The sequence below is a fragment of the Danio rerio genome, chromosome 19 (assembly GCF_052040795.2).
Source record: "Danio rerio strain M-AB ecotype USA chromosome 19, GRCz13ab, whole genome shotgun sequence".
Lineage (NCBI taxonomy): Eukaryota > Metazoa > Chordata > Actinopteri > Cypriniformes > Danionidae > Danio > Danio rerio.
Genome location: NC_141039.2, coordinates 1,374,923 through 1,396,300, shown reverse-complemented (window position 1 = coordinate 1,396,300; position 21,378 = coordinate 1,374,923). Strand labels below are relative to the sequence as shown.

Sequence of the window (21,378 nt, the reverse complement as noted above, 5' to 3'; positions counted from 1 at the left end):
TCACATTAATACCATGTACATGTGAAATAAATCAGTTTCAGTTTCAGTTTCCTTTATTTATGTCATTCAAATCATCACAATAGAATTGTAATGCAGAACGAAATTACGTTGCAACAGACCCAACAAGAACATAAAAAACATCACTATAAAAACACTATAAAATCCTTACATGATAAATAAGCTTTTATAATTCCATAAAATCTAAAAAATATAATTATATAAGATATAATCCATTTTTAAAAATCTCTGAAGAGAATAACCTAATACTCAAATACCTATTTCACCATTTGTTGTAATATTAACAATTTATGCTAGTTTAACAAATTTATTATTTAACACTAGCTTTCAACAATGCTTAAGAAATGGTATTATTTAAAAGTCTTATAATGACAGGATAAAAACTATCTCGAAACCGCACTGATTTGCTCCTCAGACTTCTGTAACGCCTGCCTGATGGCATGAGTGAGAGCAGGCTATGACCAGGGTGGGTTGGATCCCCTAAAATGTTATTTGCCCTAGACAGACAACGGCGTTGGTAAAGTTCCTCGATAGATGTCATTTTGACTCCAACAGACCTTTCAGCTGACTTTATGATCCTCTTAATGGTGTTCTTATCAGACACACTGCTATTCTCATACCAAAGGGAGATGCCATTTGTAAGAACACTCTCAACAGCTCCTCTGTAAAAAGTTGTGAGGATTGATGGGCTGAGATGTGCTCTTTTATCCACAAATATCCACAAAGGCTTGGTTAAGATAGTTGTGAAAAATAATATCATTTATACAAGTGTATAAAAGGTCTATTCTAGGTGTCTGTGTTTATACACATATTGATTTCTGTACAGTGATGCATCAGAATGCTTCATTATAGTCCAGAATGTGGCTCCGGTTAGTTTTCAGTCCCTGTGTTTGTCCGATCGGCAGTTTGTCATTTATCTCAGTGTGTTTTCCACAGCGGGTTTATGTAGACCCATCCATCACCCTGCAGACAGACATTACATTTCCAATTAATTAAAAAAAAAAAAAAAAAAAAAAAAATATATATATATATATATATATATATATATATATATATATATATATATATATATATATATATATATATACTCAGCGTTCAAATTGTAATAACATTTTAAGGGGGATGGTATGGGGATGGTGTCCTTTAGCTACACACACAATGATGACAAAATAGGTCTAAATACATTAATAAATACACAACCACCAACCTTTAACAATCTTAAGCATGTTGTTTTAAGGAAAATCATGAAATTAAAAAGGCCAGCAACTGTTTGATTGATTAAATATGAATTTACCTTTTTAATTTAAACTTTGTTTACCTTATGTGGCCCAACTACATGAGCTTTTTAATATGAACTGAAAAAATACCAGGAACAACATCTTACAACCAGATTAAACCAACAAAAGTCCTCTTGACACAACGGCAAAGAAAAAAATAAAGTTAGCATTTAGACAAATTTACTGTTTAATTATAAATTGTTAAACAAGGCGTAGGAGGTGGCGTAATTGCAATGAAATTATTAATAAAAATGTTATGAGATTTGGAACTAAAACTGCCAGTAGGTGGAGCCGAATCTCCGTCTTTGTCACTGAATGATTCATTTAATTGAGTTGTTCGAACAACTGATTCATTCAAAAATGTCTTTCTGAATGGAAGACTGAGTCATTATGGAAGGTAAATCCTGCCAATTTAAAATAAATCAAATAAACATTGGAAATGAAAATGAAAATCAGATTAACAATTTCATTTTAAAATACTGTTCACAAAACATCTGCCAAAATTGAAAACAAAATTAAATTATTTAATTTTCATTTTCACTTTGACAACACATCGTCCCTGTCAAGTTGATAATTAAAGTGAAGTTGCCACTTTAACATTTCATTTTCACTGCATTTCCGCGTCTAGACTGCCAATATTAAAATGAAAAGCCCGATGCGAGCAGCAACTGGCAGCCAGTGCAAACGGATGAGTGACATGTGCTCTTTTAGGTTCATGAAAGTACGCTGGAGCATGCTGTAAATACAACAATATATAGAGTATAATTCAAAAACACTGTAGTACTCACTCTACATGACTATAGTATTTTTGTTCATGTGGGTCTGTTGCAGTAGTATGTTTTTATTCACCTCTTTGCTGAAGTATTTGGGTTTCCAGGGCATGTTGTCGGCAGCTCTCTGTTTCTCCTCCGAGCGCTGGTCCTCCTCCAGCAGATGCTTGTGTTCGGTGGCCAGATCCACGTTTCCTTCTTTCAGCGCTTCAGTCACGTGCTGCCAGAGACGCCTGAGCTCCAAAACACACACAACAGCGCAATATCACGACTGATTGACAAGTTACAAAGCTTAAGAAAGCATACTACACTATTTTAAAAACCAAAACACGTGCTTTTGTTAACCGAAGAGCCATCGTACAGTCAATTTCTTAAATATTATTTGAATAAGCTGCTGTTTACGTAAATGTAATGTGAAATGTAATTTATTACAGTGATTTACTGCTGTGGCTCAGTGGTCAGCACTGTGTTGCCACAGCAAGAACTTCGCTGGTTCAAGTCCCGGCTGGCTCAGTTGGCATTTCTGTGTGGAGTTTGCATGTTCTCCTCGTGTTGGCGTGGGTTTCCTCCGGGTGCTCCAGTTTCCCCCACAGTCCAAACACATGCGCTATAGGGAAACTGATTAACTACACTGGCCTTAGTGTATGAGTGTGTGGGGATGAGTGTGGATGGGTGTTTCCCATTACTGGGTTGCAGCTGGAAGGGCATCTGCTGTGTAAAACATATGCTGGAATAGTTGAAAATCTGTTTTCTGAAGTTATGATGTTTAAAAATGTTAAAATAAACAATTTTCAAATAAGCTTTGAATCAATTTAAGAAATTAAACATTGTGATATATTCACCTAAAAATCGTCTATTGTAAAATGCATTTATATTTTACAGTATCTGTGATCAGATAAGAGCAGTGTGTGTCTGCGAGTCTCACCTAGACTCTCTGCGGCTCTGTTTCTCCACTGGCCGAATCCTCTTCCTGATGACGGGCAGTTTTGTAGTGTCGATGACTTTGGTTTCTCCGCTGCTGTATGTGAACTCCAGCGTCCCGTTCCACTCGCCCTGAGCTTTACACACCACCGTCCCGCTGGAGTTCTGCTTCACTTCTGCGCTCACCCTGAAACACGGATTCACCACCATCATTTCTGAGTGTTATCTTTGATATAAGCATCAGCGCTGGACCGTGACTTCACTGTTACCAATATAATGTTGAAGAAACCCTCACTTTTTTGTTGCAATCTCTGAGCTTCTCTTTATCAATATTTACCATAGCAACTGTAGAATAACCAAAACAGATTTATTCAAGCATTTTACTATAGTTGTTGTTACCATAGCAACTACTGAATCACCACGACAGATTTATTCAAGTACTTTACTATAGTTGTTGTTACCATAGCAACTGTCGAATCACCACAACAGATTAATTCATGTACTTTACTATAGTTGTTGTTACCATAGCAACTGTAGAATCACTACAACAGATTAATTCATGTACTTTACTATAGTTGTTGTTACCATAGCAACTGTCGAATCACCACAACAGATTAATTCATGTACTTTACTATAGTTGTTGTTACCATAGCAACTGTAGAATCACCACAACAGATTAATTCATGTACTTTACTATAGTTGTTGTTACCATAGCAACTGTAGAATCACCACAACAGATTCATTCAAGCATTTTACTATAGTTGTTGTTACCATAGCAACTACTGAATCACTACGACAGATTCATTCAAGTATTTTACTATAGTTGTTGTTACCATAGCAACTGTAGAATCACCACAACAGATTAATTCATGTACTTTACTATAGTTGTTGTTACCATAGCAACTGTAGAATCACCACAACAGATTAATTCATGTACTTTACTATAGTTGTTGTATTACCATAGCAACTGTAGAATCACCACAACAGATTAATTCAAGTATTTTACTATAGTAGTTGTTACCATAGCAACTATAGAATCACCAAAACAGATTCATTCAAATTATTTACTATAGTAGTTGTTACCATAGCAACTAAAGAATCACCATTGCTTCAATATTTGTCCAGAAAAAGCTTCTTGATTTTAAAAAAATGTATATTTCGACTAGAAACAAGACAAGATCTCTTAAGTTAGAATAGCAGCAAACAATTGAAAAACAATTCGCTTATAAACCGATATCCAAGCACGCTCAGGACCTGAACAGTGCAGTCAGTGTTGTGTTCAACGTTAAATAAGTTGTCATTTTTTACCCAGACCTTTAAAGAGAGCTTATTTCAGAGCAGTAATCATGATACAGTGAAATCAGATTGTTATCCACGGTTATCATACCGTCAGGATCTTATACCGGCCCATGCCTACTCCACAGTGATGTTTATTATCATGATGTATGAAGTCTGATTGACCTGTGCAGTTTCCCGCCGTAGAAGGGTTTGGTGTGGAAGGTGACGCTGGCCGAGTATCCGCTCTTGGCGCAGCTGATGGTGGCTTTTCCTCCGAGCTCCACCCAGGGCACAGTGAGGATGGAGCGGGCGAACGCGCTGGGGAAAGTGAACACGTACTCCTCGCCGTGATCCCGCAGGTACAACACACCTGAGGAGGAAACACTACACACATTCAGCTTCACAACCGGGTGCTCCCACAGTCCAAACACATGTGCTATTGGGGAACTGATTAACTAAATCGGCCGTAGTGTATGAGTGTGTGTGCAAGAGTGTATGGGTGTTTAACACTGTAAAACATATGCTGGAATAGTTAGCGGTTCATTCTGCTGTGGCGACCTCTGATAAAGGGATTAAGCGGAAAATAAATGAATGAATGAATAAAGTGAGCATCACCCACCTTCTCCCACCATGGAGACTCCGACAGACATGCCCATGAACTTGCTCTTGGTCCAGACGTGTGTGTTGACGCACATCCCTCTCTCCGCGCACTCACAGTAAAACGCAGACACCGGAGGATGATGGGAAACCTGCTCTGCCACAAAATGCACCCTGTAACATTCCGACTCCGCCCCCACCCCCTCCTCATTGGCCGTCTCCTTGGGCCCAGTCCCTGGAGTCCTCAGAGGGCGGACTTTCTCTTGAGGCACCTCCCATGAGCAGCGGAAGGTCTCGCCCAGCACCGGGTTGTAGGGTTTTTTGGCGACGGCTCCTTTGCGTCCTTCATGGAAGGCGGTCATGTAATACTCCACGAAGCGCACCATCCGCTCCTCCGCCGTGACGCCAGCAGAGATGGACAGAAACAGATCCGGGTGAGCCATAAAGTTCGCATACATCTCCAGCAGTGAACGCTTCTCCAGGATGAATGTGGGAAGAACAACCTGCGCAAAACACACACAGTTAAGATAACTTTAAAAAGCAAACACACTTAAAGATACTATAGACTACTTGACCAAAGTCTTCAGAGCAACACATAATAACTTGACTTCTAGTTGATCGTGTGTAAAAGTGTCAGAAGGTGGATATTTCAGATGAATCATCTGCTGATCCCAATCATCACCAATACTGCAGAAGACCTACTGGAACCCACATCGAGCAAGATTCTCAGAGAAATCAGTCAAGCTTGGTGAAGGAGAAGTCATGGTTTGGGGGTCATTCAGTATGGGGGCGTGCGAGAGATCTGCAACATCAACAGCCTGAGGTGTCAAGACATCTGTGCTGCCCATTACATTACAAACCACAGGAGAGACAATTCTTTTTGCATTAAATGAAAATACATATAAAAATAAATAATAATAAAATAAAAATAATAAAATAAATAACAATACACAGGAACAGAAAAACTCTGGGGTGAGAAGTGAGCTTTATACACTTCTAATCTAATATTATTTATCTTTCAGTATGCTTTAGTTTATCTAGTTATTATATAATACATTTTCTTAATAAATTCAGACCATGCTTTGACGGTTTGGGGATTAGCTCTGTTAATTCTTGCTGTAGAACGATTTAACAGAGCAATATTATTTAGTACAAGTCTAAATGTACTTACAACCATCTTGGCTGTAGTTAGTGCAGTGTGAAATATTCTGCGTTGGAAAGTGTTTAAGTTTAGGTCATAATCATCACTCAATAAACAGATATTGGGATATTTAGGAATAAACACCTCACACAATCCTGAGATCGTTTGCAAAACCTTATCCCAAAATGTACTGATAAGTGGACATCTTCTTAAAATGGTCGTGCCCAACTGAGTCTGGTTCTCTCAAGGTTTTTTTTCTTCACTCCCATCAGGTGAAGTTTTTTTCCCTCTCCGCTGTTGCCACTGCCTCGCATGGTTCAGGATTGGTAGAGCTACGCATCGATGAATTTGCTCTTCAGTGTTTGAACTCTCAGTAATGATTAAATCACACTGAACTGAACTTAAACACTAAAACCTATTACTATATATTCATTCTGTCTCCACTGCAGCAGGACTTTATATTCTATACTGGACATTATTTCTGTTCAGTGATGAGACTTTAGTCTAAGCAGAGTCAGACCACACTGTCCTAATCAAATCATTAATAATCAAGGCATAATCAGATTTTATTGTGCTCAAATAAGCTAAATCTAGAGGCCTTCACCTTTCATATGAGACAATTCAGACACCAATGACACTTTAGTGTTTACTACAGTAAACAGTGGTGTATTGTAGTATAATACACTCTACAGTTGTGAAAAAGCTGCAGCATTGGTCAATTATTGATATTGTTTATGTTGTGATCCTCACCCGTGTGAGGTCCATGCCCAGTTTGAGCTGAGACAGCAGATGCAGAATGACGCTCCGCTCCTCCTCCAGAACTCCCAGATCCTCCTCAGTGTTATCGTCTGAATCCAGCACCTCCTCATCAGGAGAAATCAGCTCCATCCCATCCTGCAGCCAAACACACATATCATATACACGCTCTGAGACAAATGCATCAATTACAAAATACACATTTAATCAAATATATTGAAAATATAGTTGCTATGGTAACAACAACTACAGTACATAATTTGAATTAATCTGTTGTGGTGATTCTACAGTTGCTTTGGTAACAACAACTACAGTACATAATTTGAATTAATCTGTTGTGGTGATTCTACAGTTGCTTTGGTAACAACAACTACAGTAAATAATTTGAATTAATCTGTTGTGGTGATTCTACAGTTGCTATGGTAACAACAACTACAGTAAATAATTTGAATTAATCTGTTGTGGTGATTCTACAGTTGCTATGGTAACAACAGCTATAGTAAAGTACTTGAATTAATCTGTTGAGGTGATTCTATAGTTGCTATGGTAACAACAGCTATAGTAAAGTACTTGAATTAATCTGTTGAGGTGATTCTATAGTTGCTATGGTAACAACTGCTATAGTAAAGTACTTGAATTAATCTGTTGAGGTGATTCTATAGTTGCTATGGTAACAACTGCTATAGTAAAGTACTTGAATTAATCTGTTGAGGTGATTCTATAGTTGCTATGGTAACAACTGCTATAGTAAAGTACTTGAATTAATCTGTTGAGGTGATTCTACAGTTTCTATGGTAACAATAACTATAGTAAAGTACATGAATTAATCTGTTGTGGTCATTCTGTAGTTGCTATGGTAACACAACAACTACAGTAATATATGATGTAATAAAATAAGAAAAAAAATGTATTCATTCCTTCAGCTTAGTCCTTTATTTATCAGGGGTTATCACAGCGGAATGAACCACCAACTATTCCAGTATATGTTTTACACATTGGAAGCTCTTCCAGCTGCAACCCAGTACTGGAAAACACCTATACACACTCATTCAAACACACACTTATACACTACGGCCAATTTATTTAATCAATTCCCCTATAGCGCATGTGTTTGGACTGTGGGGGAAACCGGAGCACCCGGAGGAAACCCACGCCAACATGGAGAGAACATGCAAACTCCACACAACAACTGACCCAGCTGGGGCTCGAACCAGTGACCTTCTTGATGCGAGGTAATCGCGCTACCCACTGCGCCACTGTGACATTAAATAATGACAATAAATAAAATAAATAACCATTGTAATTACATTCTACTATAAATTAAAATAAAAGCAACCTTAATAAGCACCGAACACTTCTATTCCACAAACTTTTACTCAGTTTTTAATGTGAATAGTCATGGCTTTACCTCAGTGTTCTGCAGCAGGCTTTTCTTCCTGAAGGTGGCCGAGGGCTCTGTGGAGCACAGGTTTGCAGCGCCACCGTTCCTCAGACGCTCTCCTGAAGGCGACTTCGGGACGGTCCATACAGGAACATTATCTGCGGGAATGAAGAGCACATGAGCAGCGGTCAGCAGTCACACATGACGTCAAGCTCAAAATCAGATCAATCAGTCCATCATCAGCGCTGATCCTCCTGCTGAAAACACTGCGGAGACCAGCCTGATACACAAATACAACACAAGTGTAGAGGAAAACAATCAGCCAAAACACATCAGGCTGGTTACGGCAGTATTTTCAGCAGATTCACATGATAAAATGCTGTAGTCATTTACAGTAAATACTATAGTGTTTTTGAACTATACTACAGTAACACATGATTTCATTTGTTGTGCTGATTTTATAGTTGCTACGGTAACACAACAACTATAGTAACGTTTTCGAATTAATCTGTTATGGTGATTCTATAGTTGCTATGGTAACACAACAGCTATAGTAATGTTTTCGAATTAATCTATTGTGGTGATTCTACAGTTGCTATGGTAACACAACAGCTATAGTAACGTTTTCGAATTAATCTGTTGTGGTGATTCTACAGTTGCTATGGTAACACAACAGCTATAGAAACATTTTCGAATTAATCTGTTGTGGTGATTTTATAGTTGCTATGGTAACACAACAACTATAGTAGCGTTTTCGAATTAATCTGTTGTGGTGATTCTATTGTTGCTATGGTAACACAACAGCTATAGAAAGATTTTCGAATTAATCTGTTGTGGTGATTTTATAGTTGCTATGGTAACACAACAGCTATAGTAACGTTTTCGAATTAATCTATTGTGGTGATTCTACAGTTGCTATGGTAACAACAGCTATAGTAACGTTTTCGAATTAATCTGTTGTGGTGATTCTACAGTTGCTATGGTAACACAACAGCTATAGTAACGTTTTTGAATTAATCTGTTGTCGTGATTCTACAGTTGCTATGGTAACACAACAGCTATAGTAACGTTTTCGAATTAATCTGTTGTGGTGATTCTACAGTTGCTATGGTAACACAACAGCTATAGTAACGTTTTTGAATTAATCTGTTGTGGTGATTCTACAGTTGCTATGGTAACGCAACAGCTATAGTAACATTTTCGAATTAATCTATTGTGGTGATTCTACAGTTGCTATGGTAACACAACAGCTATAGTAACGTTTTCGAATTAATCTATTGTGGTGATTCTACAGTTGCTATGGTAACACAACAGCTATAGTAACGTTTTCGAATTAATCTGGTTGTGGTGTTTTTATAGTTGCTATGGTAACACAACTATAGTAAAGTACTTGAATTAATCTATTGTGGTGATTCTACAGTTGCTATGGTAACACAACAGCTATAGAAACATTTTCGAATTAATCTGTTGTGGTGATTTTATAGTTGCTATGGTAACACAACAACTATAGTAACGTTTCCGAATTAATCTGTTGTGGTGATTCTACAGTTGCTATGGTAACACAATAACTATAGTAAAGTACTTGAATTAATCTGCTGTGGTGATTCTATAGTTGCTATGGTAACACAACAACTATAGTAAAGTACTTGAATTAATCTGCTGTGGTGATTCTATAGTTGCTATGGTAACGCAACAACTACAGTAATATAAACAAATGACCCAATACTGTAGTTTTCTACGACTGTAGGGTACATTATACTACATCACAGTTTACTGTAGTAAAAACTAAAGTATTCTACAGTACTTATTACAGATAATCTTGATGACAGATGTAGTAAATACGGTATACTAGATCACAATTTAACAAATTGTTGTAAATACTATAATACATACAGTGTAATACAGTTTAGTATGGATCAAAAACACTGTAGTATTTATTTTAAATGACTATAGTATTTCTTCATGTGGGTGGGGGGCACCTTTCAATACAAACAGCACATGCTGCTATAACCTCCATTAGAAGTACTTTGCAGATATTTACATTAATAAAAATAACAATGATGGCTGCATTGGACACTGAGAGTCTGGCAGCAGTTCAGTGTGTTTTGAAAGGGTCTTGTCTTTAAGCTCTTGTTCAGATGCAGAGACTAAATCGGTTTCATCGCATAAATTCGCATGATCAATGCATCATCAGGTCTGGATGAACTTGGCATCTGTTCTCATAATATTTCTGATCAGCAGATGTCACGTTTGTCCATTACTTTCAGCCATGTACAACCTATCACAGGACTGAGATGTAGATCTGTGACGTTTTGCATTAAAAAAAGAGGAAGGACACATAATGTGGCCCTGAAAGCTGTAGATCATTTATGTTTAGGTGGATATGACTTTAGGTCTAGGGATAATACAAAAAAATTGGGCACTACTACTTTAGCAGTTAATGAAAACAATATTAGTTAATATTTTTTTAAATACACTGCACTAATGTACATGTTTTATTATATATACTATGAATAAAAAACCTCACTAAAGATTCTTTTAAAATTAACTGACCCTTTATAAATGTTAGCAAAAAAACATTTATAAATTAGAATTTTTCTATGCGTAAGCGTGCATGAGATAAAGGCTAAATAGGCTCATCAGAAACTCTGAAAACTGACATCAATCTCTTATGGTGACTATTTACAGCATTTAACACTTTAACCAAGAGACTATATGGATTAACTAACATCTTCCCCAGCTTAAATAGCTAACAGTTACATATGCAGAAAATATACAGAGCAAAACTCACCACATCAGCTCAACATTCGACAACATCCAGCATCACTTTGAATGAACAACAGTAAGTTCTCAAGACAGCTGTAGTAGAAATCAGACCATGCAGAGAAACACTCATGCGCAGATCAGAACAGAACCACATGATGAGAGTTCTGATTGATCATCATGATGAAAAACAAACAGATCATGCAACAAAACCAAACAAAACACTGAGTGTGTATTTACCTGATTGGCGTTTCCCTCTTGTTAGGAACTGCAGCCCATGTCAGAGAACCAACCATTCACAGCCCCGCCCCCATACTAGAGCCACACCCACTCTCAACACCATCCACTCACAGCTTCACCACAATTAGATCCTCCGCCCGCCATCTAATAGAGCCACACCCACTCTAAACATAATCCACTCAGAGCTCATCATGGCTTCGGCCACTCATGACACCATTTACACATGCAAAAAAAAAAAAAAAATAACAAATTGAGGCCTAAAATGTTTTTGTTGATTTAAATAAACTGTATTAGTCATCTCAACTTACCCCCTCAATAACTGTTAACTGTAAAACAAATTCTTTCTGCCTAAATTTTAGTTGAATCAAAGAAAATTTCCAATCTCAACTTAAATTTTGTATAATAAAATCATTATTTAGACTCCACCCATCTATAGATACAATCCCCTCACAGCCCTACACTAGCCAAGACTCCACCCATTCTTAGCCACACCCACTCACAGCCCCTTCCTGGCCAAGCTTTGACCCATCTTTAGCCACAACCCCCTCACAGCCCTTCCCTAGCCAAGACTCCACCCATTCATAGCCACTCCCACTCACAGTCCTGCCCTAGCCAAGACTTCACCCATTCTTAGCCACAGCCCCATCCTTGCCAAGACTCTAACTATTCATAGCTACAACACATTCACAGCCCTCCCCGAGCCAAGACTTTACCCATTCTTAGACACACTTACTCACACCCCTGCCCTTGCCAAGACTTTACCCATTCATAGCCACTCCCACTCACAGCCCTGCCCTAGCCAAGACTCCACCCATTCTTAGCCACACCCCCCTTAAAGCCCCTAATAAAAACTCATAACAGCCTTGCCCAGTTACAAACCCACCCATCCATAGCCAAGACTCGACTCATCCATAGCTACAATCCCCTCACAGCCCTTCCCCTGCCAAGACTCCACCCATTCATAGCCACTCCCACTCACAGTCCTGCCCTAGCCAAGACTCCACCCATTCTTAGCCACTCCCACTCACAGCTCTGCCCTAGCCAAGGCTCCACCCATTCTTAGCCACAGCCCCATCCTAGCCAAGACTCCACCTATCCATAGCTACAACCCCCTCACATCCCTTCCCTAGCCAAGACTCCACCCATTCATAGCCACTCCCACTCACAGTCCTGCCCTAGCCAAGACTCCACCCATTCTTAGCCACTCCCACTCACAGCTCTGCCCTAGCCAAGGCTCCACCCATTCTTAGCCACAGCCCCATCCTTGCCAAGACTCTACCTATTCATAGGTACAACACCCTTACTGCCCTCCCCTAGCCAAGACTTCACCCATTCTTAGACACACTTCCTCACAGCCCTGCCCTAGCCAAGACTCCACCCATTCTAAGCCACAACCCCTTAAAGCCCCTAATAAAGACTCCAAATAGCCTTGCCCAGTTAGGAACCCACCCATCCATAGCCAAGACTCATCCATAGCAACAATCCCCTCACAGCCCTTCCCCTGCCAAGACTCTATCCATTCTTAGCCACATTCCCATCCTAGCCAAGACTCCACCTATCCATAGCTACAACCCCCTCACATCCCTTTCCTAGCCAAGAGTCCACCCATTCATAGTCACTCCCACTTACAGCTCTGCCCTAGCCAAGACTCCACCCATTCATAGCCACTCCTACTCACAGCTCTGCCCTAGCCAAGATTCAACCCATTCTAAGCCACACCCCCTTAAAGCCCCTAATAAAGAAGCCCCTAATAAAGCCTTGCCCAGTTGAGAACCCACCCATCCATAGCCAAAACTCGACTCATCCATAGTTACAGTCCCCTCACAGCCCTTCCCCTGCCAAGACTCCACCCAATCTTAGCCACAACCCCTTTATAAATATAGCTAGCCTACAACAGACCTCAGCCAGAGATCGAAGGAGTTGTCTGAACTCAGGATTTTTAATTTCATTTCATTCATTTCCGGAACATTCAGAGCGATCGGCTTTTGGATTCAGTCCATTTTCACCTCAATGTGAAGCAGTCAAGGCAAGAGAAGAACAAGCACTTTTTGCTCTCAGAGAAAAGAGAAAATATACTTTACAAAACTGAAGAAAGACAGCATTAAACCGGCTGAAATGAAACACTTTTCATCAAAAGAAAAGGAACAGAACCTGAGATCTGCAGAACAGCATTCAGAAAAAATCATCAAAAATACAGCATTCAGGTCAGTCTTTGAGCTCTCAAGTCCGAAAGACTCAAATGTGTCCATTGGCATCGAAGAGTTCGCTCTTGAATCAACATTAAACCAAAAAAAATGAACCAAAATGCGACAACATAAAATCAAAAACGAAAGCACGTGGAGCACCTGAGTCCAAATCAGGGTGATCTGAACGCTCGGATCCACCACAGTGGGTTGGAGGCACCTGTGTGTTTCTTTGGCATGTGGTTCATCCAGCATTGAACAGCAGATTCCCAAACACTCACACTGATCATGCATTAAGGGGACGCAAAAACCAAACGCACAAATACAAATGATACAATCAGGCACAGAACTGAATGACCAAACCAAGAGCGGAAATACAGATGAACTCACACAGACGGTGAACAAGCATGCGGAACAGCCCTTCAACAGCATTTATTGCACACGTTAATCTGCATGGGCCCCGTGAGGTAGGGGCAGGGGCCGCAGTCGAGCTCTGAGCCCTGATCTTTGGCCGCGTCGCTCTGCTGGCTGTCCGCATTGGACTCACCGCGGTAGTGAGCGGCTGGAGCGCTGCTGCTGCTGTTGTTGTTGTGTCCGGTGCTCTGCTGTAATATAGTCAGGCATTCTCCGAGGCAGCTTAGCGTGGCTGCAGACGTGGCCTTTAGGAGTAGCAGGTCCTGATCCAGACAGGAGACGGACCCTCGCGTCGGCAGACACTCGATAGACTGCACCAGACTCTTCTGCTGGCCTTCCGCCTGGCTCATCACCTGCACAAAACACACCATTAACACGAGATCATTAGCAGATTTGAAATGTGCATTTTATATTCGATGTCTGACGTAATCTCAACCAAAACATGAAGAGAGGGCGGGACTTGGCGTAGCTCCTCCCCTTTTTAAAAACTACCAATAGGGTTTTGTTTTATCGCTGCTTTGCTAGTAAGTGGTTGAGCTCAAGTGCATCAAATGTGAAGTGTCTTGAAGGGGACGGGGCTTGTCAAACACTAGAAAGCATTTGATTGGTCAGAAGATTTGAGAGAAACTGAAGTATGAGGTGACGTCAATAAAAACGTTAATTCGCCGTTTAGGCGGAGGAGATAAACTACAAGCTTTATGTGTTTATATTGGTTTTATATCTTCTAAATGTGTATTTTTTCACTGTTTTGGAACACTAGCTTACACACTCACCGGTCACTTTATTAGGTACACCTTACTAGTACCGGGTTGGACCCCTTTTACCTTCAGATCTGCCTTAATCCTTCATGGCAGAGATTCAACAAGCTACTGGAAATATTCCTCAGAGATTTTGCTCCATATTGACATGATAGCATCACACAGTTGCTGCAGATTTGGCGGCTGCACATCCATGATGCCAATCTCCCGTTCCACCACATCCCAAAGCTGCTCTATTGGATTGAGCTCTGGTGACTGTGGAGGCCATTTGAGTACAGTGAACTCATCGTCATGTTCAAGAAACCAGTCTGAGATGATTGAGCTTTATGACATGCTGCGTTATCCTGCTGCCATCAGAAGATGGAGACACTGTGCTCATAAAGGGATGGACATGGTCAGCAGCAATACTCAGGTAGGCTGTGGCGTTGATGCTCAATTGGTACTAATGGACCCAAAGAAAATCTCCCCCACACCATTACACCACCACCACCAGCCTGAACCGCTGATACAAGGCAGGATGATCCATGCTTTCATGATGTTGAGGCCAAATTGTGAGCCGAGCATCTGAATGTGTGAGCAGAAATGGAGACTCATCAGAGCAGCAACGTTTCTCCAATCTTCTATTGTCCAGTTTTGGTGAGTCTGTGTGAATTGTAGCCTCAGTTTCCTGTTCTTAGCTGACAGGAGCGGCACCCGGTGTGCTCTTCTGCTGCTGTAGCCCATCCGCCTCAAGGTTGGCCGTGTTGTGTGTTCAGAGATGCTCTTCTGCAGAGCTCGGTTGTAACGAGTGCTTATTTGAGTTACTGTTGCCTTTCTATCAGCTGGAGCCAGTCTGGCCATTCTCCTCTGACCTCTGGCCTCATCAACAAGGCATTTGCGCCCACAGAACTGCCGCTCACTGGAGATTTCCTCTTTGTCGGAGCATTCTCTGTAAACCCTAGAGATGGTTGTGCGTGAAAATCCCAGTAGATCAGCAGTTTCTGAAATATTCAGAACAGCCCGCCTGGCAGCAACAACCATGCCACGTTCAAAGTCTCTTAAATCCCCTTTATTCCCCATTCTGATGCTCACTCTAAACTACAGCAGATCCTCTTGACCATGTCTACATGCTGAAATGCAGTGAGCTGCTGCCATGTGATTGGCTGATTAGACATTTGCGCTATTAAGCCGTTGGACAGGTGTACCTAATAAAGTGGCCGGTGAGTATATATACACCCATAAATTAATAATTTTCAATATTTTGTGATTTAGTTAAAAGCAAAATTATTAAATTAGTAAATAAGTTATTTAGCTCTAGTAAAGCGGCGTCATGGTGGCTCAGTGGTTAGCACTGTGGCCTCACAGCAAGAAGATCGCTGGTTCAAGGCTCGGCTGGGTCAGTTGCTGTTTCTGTGTGGAGTTTGCATGTTCTCCCCGTGTTGGCATGGGTTTCCACTGGGATTTCAGATTTCCCCCAGTATCTTGAAGATTATCTAGTCTAATATTATGTGATGTCATCATGGCAAAGAGAAAAGAAATCAGTGATTAGAGATGAGTTATTGAAACGCTTATGTTCAGAAATGTGTTGAAGACATCTGCTCTCAGTGTTTGGCGAACGCATGAATGTGAATGTGTTCTGCTGTGCTCTGCAGCTTCTCTATTCTTGAGCGTGAGTGTGTGTGTGTGTGTGTGTGTGTGTGAGTGTGTGTCTCCTCGTCTGAAGTGTGTCAGTTTGATCTGTGGGCTTTTATTTCTGTGCCAGAACATCGTTAGAGAATTAAAGTCTTGCGTCAGCTGAAACATTATTACCTCGTCTGTCACATGATCACCGGAGCAGACTTCAGATGAAGCTTCAACGCTGTCGTTCAGACCCTGTGTGTGTGTGTGTGTGTGTTTGTGCCAACTCTTTTTGTGTGTACACATTCTGCATGTGTGTGTGTGAGTAGTATGTGTCTGTGTGCATTATATGTGTGTAGTATATGTGTGTGTGTGTGCGCATTATAAGTGTGTAGTATGTGTGTGTGTGTGTGTGTGTGCATTATATGTGTGTAGTATGCGTGTGTGTGTGTGTGTGTGTGCAATGTGCATTATATGTGTGTAGTATGCGTGTGTGCATTATATGTGTGTAGTGTGTGTGTGTGTGTGCGCATTATAAGTGTGTAGTATGTGTGTGTGTGTGTGTGTGTGTGTGCATTATATGTGTGTAGTATGCGTGTATGTGTGTGTGTGTGTGTGCATTATATGTGTGTAGTGTGTGTGTGTGTGTGTGTGCATTATAAGTGTGTAGTATGCGTGTATGTGTGTGTGTGTGTGTGTGTGTGTGTGTGTGTGTGTGCATTATATGTGTGTAGTATGCGTGTGTGTGTGTGTGTGTGTGCATTATATGTGTGTAGTGTGTGTGTGTGCATTATAAGTGTGTAGTATGTTTGTGTGTGTGTGTATGTGTGTGTGTGTGTGTGCATTATATGTGTGTAGTATGCGTGTGTGTGTGTGTGTGTGTGTGTGTGCATTATATGTGTGTAGTGTGTGCATGTGTGTGTGCATTATAAGTGTGTAGTATGTGTGTGTGTGCATTATATGTGTGTAGTGTGTGTGCCATCTATGTGTGTGCATGTACACCGTGTGTGTGTGTGTGTGCACATTGTGTACATGTTTGTGCATTATTTATGTGTAGTGTGTGTTTAGTATGTGTGTGCATTATATGTGTGTGTGTACATTAAGCATGTTTAGTATGAGTATGTGTGTGTGCGCAATATGTCTGTGCATCTGCAGTATGTGTGTGTGTACAGTATGTGCGTGTGTGTGCACCATCTTTGAGTGTACACATTATGTGTGTGTGTGCGCACCACCTATGTGTGTGTGTATATTATTTGTTGTGTGTGTGCTCATTATGACCATGGAGTGTGTGTGTGTGCACGTGTATGTTGTATGTGTGCGTGTCTGACCTCTTTGACCTCCAGCAGGCGCTCTGGGTACTGGTCTTTGGCACGGCGGGCAGCAGCGGGTGATTTGTGATGTGTGATGGTGACGATGTTGCTGGAAGGCCCGTGATGAGGAAGATGATGAGGAGGAAGATTTCTCTGAGACGATGGAGAGGAAGACGGAGGAAGGTGAGGAAGAAGAGAGAAGCTCCGCGTCCGGCCCGATGAACCCTAAAACACACACACACAAGTAGCGTGTCCACTTGAGTGACAGCTAGGTCCCGCTGGTCGCTTCACCTCAGCTGATTCCGGCTGATTAGCCACTGAACTCTGCATATACATCTTCATGTTTGCTATGATGTGAATGGTTGCTAGGGTGTTGCTAGGATGTTTTGAGTGGTTGCTAGGGTAGTGTGGATGGTTGTTAGGGTGTTGCTAGACTGATTTAGGTGCTTTTTCACTTTTATTTTGGGTGTTTGCTACGATGTGAGTGGTTGTTAGGGTGTTGCTAGCGTGTTTTGAGTTGTTGCTAGGGTTGGTCGAACGGTTTTTAGGGTGTTGGTAGAATGATTTCTGTGTTTTATGGAGTTGCTCTGTTATTTTTGGTGTTTTCTACGATGTGAGTGGTTGCTAGGGTGTTGCTAGGATGTTTTGAGTGGTTGCTAGGGTAGTGTAGATGGTTGTTAGGGTGTTGCAAGAATGATTTGGGTGTTTTTCACTGTTATTTTGGGTGTTTGCTATGATATGAGTGGTTGCTAGGGTGTTTGTCGTATGTTTTGAGAGGTTGCTATGGTAGTGTGGATGGTTGTTAGGGTGTTGCTAGACTGATTTAGGTGCTTTTTCACTTTTATTTTGGGTGTTTGCTATGATGTGAGTGGTTGCTAGGGTGTTGGTAATATGTTTTGAGTGGTTGCTATGGTAGTGTGAATGGTTGTTAGTGTGTTGCTAGACTGATTTAGGTGCTTTTTCACTTTTATTTTGGGTGTTTGCTATGATGTGAGTGGTTGCAAGGCTGTTGCTAGGATGTTTTGAGTGGTTACTAGGGTAGTGTGGATGGTTGTTAGGGTGTTGCTAGACTGATTTAGGTGCTTTTTCACTTTTATTTTGGGTGTTTGCTATGATGTGAGTGGTTGCTAGGGTGTTGCTAGGATGTTTTGAGTGGTTGCTAGGGTAGTGTGGATGGTTGTTAGGGTGTTGCTAGACTGATTTAGGTGCTTTTTCACTTTTATTTTGGGTGTTTGCTATGATGTGAGTGGTTGCAAGGCTGTTGCTAGGATGTTTTGAGTGGTTACTAGAGTAGTGTTGATGGTTGTTAGGGTGTTGCAAAAATGATTTGGGTGTTTTTCACTGTTATTTTGGGTGTTTGCTATGATGTGAGTGGTTGCTAGGGTGTTGATCGTATGTTTTGAGTGGTTGCTAGGGTAGTGTGGATGGTTGTTAGGGTGTTGCTAGACTGATTTAGGTGCTTTTTTTTACTTTTATTTTGGGTGTTTGCTATGATGTGAAGGGTTGCTAAGGTGTTGGTAGTATGTTTTGAGTGGTTGCTATGGTAGTGTGAATAGTTGTTAGGGTGTTGTTAGACTGATTTTGGTGCTATTTCACTTTTATTTTGGGTGTTTGCTATGATGCGAGTGGTTGTTAGGGTGTTGCTAGCGTGTTATGAGTTATTGCTAGGGTTGGTCGAATGGCAACTGGACAGAAACACCAACTGACCCAGCCGGGACTCGAACCAGTGATCTTGCTGTGAAGACACAGTGCTAACCACTGAGCCACTGTGTTGCAGGTTACATCAAAAGAAGCATTTTTTATTTCAATTTTTTAAAAGAAAAGTTTTTACATTACATTTGTGGTGCACCATTTTACCACAATTAATAAAACTAAATTAATTAATTAAAAGTATTATTTATCAGCCAATACCAATATGGCTGCCGATGTATTACGCTTCCCTAGTTAAAACCGTAAAATATGAATCGCTAAATCTAGATAAAAACTATCTAGAAAGAGAGCAGAAGTGTTGTTGGAGCGTGTTGTTGTGTACCTGTGTGTCTAGAGAGTTCTGCGTTCGGTCCACACTCAGAAGATCATCGCAATCCTTCAGTTTCCGCATCTGTGAACGACAACAGATTCAATACAGTGAAACGCTGGAAACACACACCTGAGAACATGGAAGATCTTAAACGAGAACCTATTAACTATTATCATTAAATATAGTTCTCTATACAACACACCAGGATTTCATGACTAAACAAAGGGTGCGAATGTGAGAGTGCACATCAATGCGTAAAACATCAGTGTTTTTTATAAAATGCATCAGATGTGTTTTGTTTTTCCTGCTTAATAAATTGCTCGACCGATGAGATTGGTGCTTTTGCTGCAGAAGTTACAGTAAAACACCACTTGGTGGCGCTTAAGCACAAATCACTAGACGAGCTAGAACTATTGGCTGAGATATGCTTAGCCACGCCCCTTCAACCATTCGTTTGCTGTAAGTGAATGAGGAGAGGCGGGGCATAAAAATTAAACCAAGTCTCCTACTCAATATTCAGTTTCTGCTGGAAATAGGTCATCATACTGAAATAAAGTTTACAGCAACTTGCAGTGTGTGTGTGTGTGTGTGTGTGTGTATGTGTGTGTGTGTGTGTGTGTGTGTGTGTGTGTTTTCAGTCACCTTTGCGCTGCTGTCGGAGTGTCGTCGTGTGCAGGCCTGAATCTGCATCATCCACAGTTGCTTTTCTGTGGCGTCCGCCGCTAAAATAAAGAAGTAAAGACATTTTAATAGACGTTATGAAACAAAACTATTTCTATAGCTTACAAATAAATAAATAATAATAGAATACTAATATAAATAAAATATAATGTATGTGTAAAAGTAAATTAAATCAAATGAATGATTAAATAAATATAGATAATAAATAAGTTAAATATGCAAAAGATAAATAAATAAATAAATAAATATATATGTAAATAAATAAAATGAATAATTAATATAACATTAATTATATTTAGAATTATATTATAATTAATTATATTGAAAAAAAATTTATGAAATGATTCAAGCAATGATATATTTTATATTTTTATTATTTTTAAATTATATATATATATATATATATATATATATATATATATATATATATATAAAGTTTTTAAAAATGTTAAAAATAATAACAGTTGACAGCAAAATAATAAAAACTTAAAACATTTAGTAAGACACATAAATAAAAAAGAAAAAAATAATGTAAATCAATAATAATATATTAAATCAATATAAAATGTTTACATAAAATTTAATTAATCAAAATGTATTCAAAATAAAAATAAACAAGTAATAAATAAAAAAACAATGCAATAACTAATAGAATTTTCAAAATAAAATTATTTAATCAATAATGCAATAAAAATATAAATTATATATGCAACATTCATTCATTCATTTTCCTTCAGCTTAGTCCCTTTATCCATCAGAGGTTGCCACAGTGGAATGAACCATCAACTACCACAGCATATATTTTACACAGCGGATGCCCTTCCAGCTGCAACCCAGTACTGGGAAACACCCATACACTCTCATTCACACACACGCATACACACACACACACACTACAGCCAATTTACTTGATCAATTCACCTTTAGCAAATGTGTTTGGGCTGTGGGGGAAACCGGAGCACCCGGAGGCAACCCACCCCAACACGGGGAGAACATGCAAACTCCACACAGAAACACCAACTGACCCAGCCAGGACTCGAACCAGCGACCTTTTTGCTTTGAGGCCACAGTGCTAACCACTGAGCCACTTAAAAAAAGCATTTAGTATTAATGAAGTGCAGCAGCCGCGAGCAGATCAATACGGCAGATGTTTCTGCAGGTTTCCTCTCACCGTTCTGTTATTAATGCTCATACATATTGATTTTCTCTTTCATGCTGCATCAGTCGACGCTTCATCGGAATCAATGTGAAGCACTAATGCATTCTGGGTAAAA

General features: G+C 40.0%; 1 protein-coding gene and 1 long non-coding RNA gene across 7 annotated transcripts in view; both read right to left on the bottom strand.

Moving 5' to 3' along the window:
• Nucleotides 1-750: 750 nt before the first annotated feature.
• The window catches only part of osbpl10a (oxysterol binding protein-like 10a), a 37,890-nt gene continuing 17,262 nt past the window's right edge, over nucleotides 751-21,378 (bottom strand). For 5 of the 6 annotated variants that reach the window (XM_088651437.1, XM_087295176.2, XM_087295178.2 and 2 more), the window contains 11 exons: nucleotides 20,066-20,145; nucleotides 19,436-19,504; nucleotides 17,422-17,628; nucleotides 13,873-14,092; nucleotides 8,167-8,297; nucleotides 6,753-6,896; nucleotides 4,884-5,364; nucleotides 4,448-4,634; nucleotides 2,991-3,173; nucleotides 2,145-2,298; nucleotides 751-981 (listed from right to left, as the gene is read on the bottom strand). In XM_088651437.1, the coding sequence (XP_088507563.1) occupies nucleotides 937-981; nucleotides 2,145-2,298; nucleotides 2,991-3,173; nucleotides 4,448-4,634; nucleotides 4,884-5,364; nucleotides 6,753-6,896; nucleotides 8,167-8,297; nucleotides 13,873-14,092; nucleotides 17,422-17,628; nucleotides 19,436-19,504; nucleotides 20,066-20,145 (1,901 nt within the window). In that variant the 3' untranslated portion in view covers nucleotides 751-936. Of the gene's footprint in view, nucleotides 982-2,144; nucleotides 2,299-2,990; nucleotides 3,174-4,447; nucleotides 4,635-4,883; nucleotides 5,365-6,752; nucleotides 6,897-8,166; nucleotides 8,298-13,872; nucleotides 14,093-17,421; nucleotides 17,906-18,092; nucleotides 19,251-19,435; nucleotides 19,505-20,065; nucleotides 20,146-21,378 lie in introns of those variants that run through there. The other variant, XM_088651439.1, reaches the window with a different exon arrangement.
• Nucleotides 8,554-11,402, bottom strand: LOC148679755 (uncharacterized). The gene is made up of 3 exons (XR_015945285.1): nucleotides 11,306-11,402; nucleotides 9,773-11,234; nucleotides 8,554-8,943 (listed from the first exon to the last, which is right to left on the bottom strand). It is a non-coding gene; the product is annotated as an uncharacterized LOC148679755 (long non-coding RNA).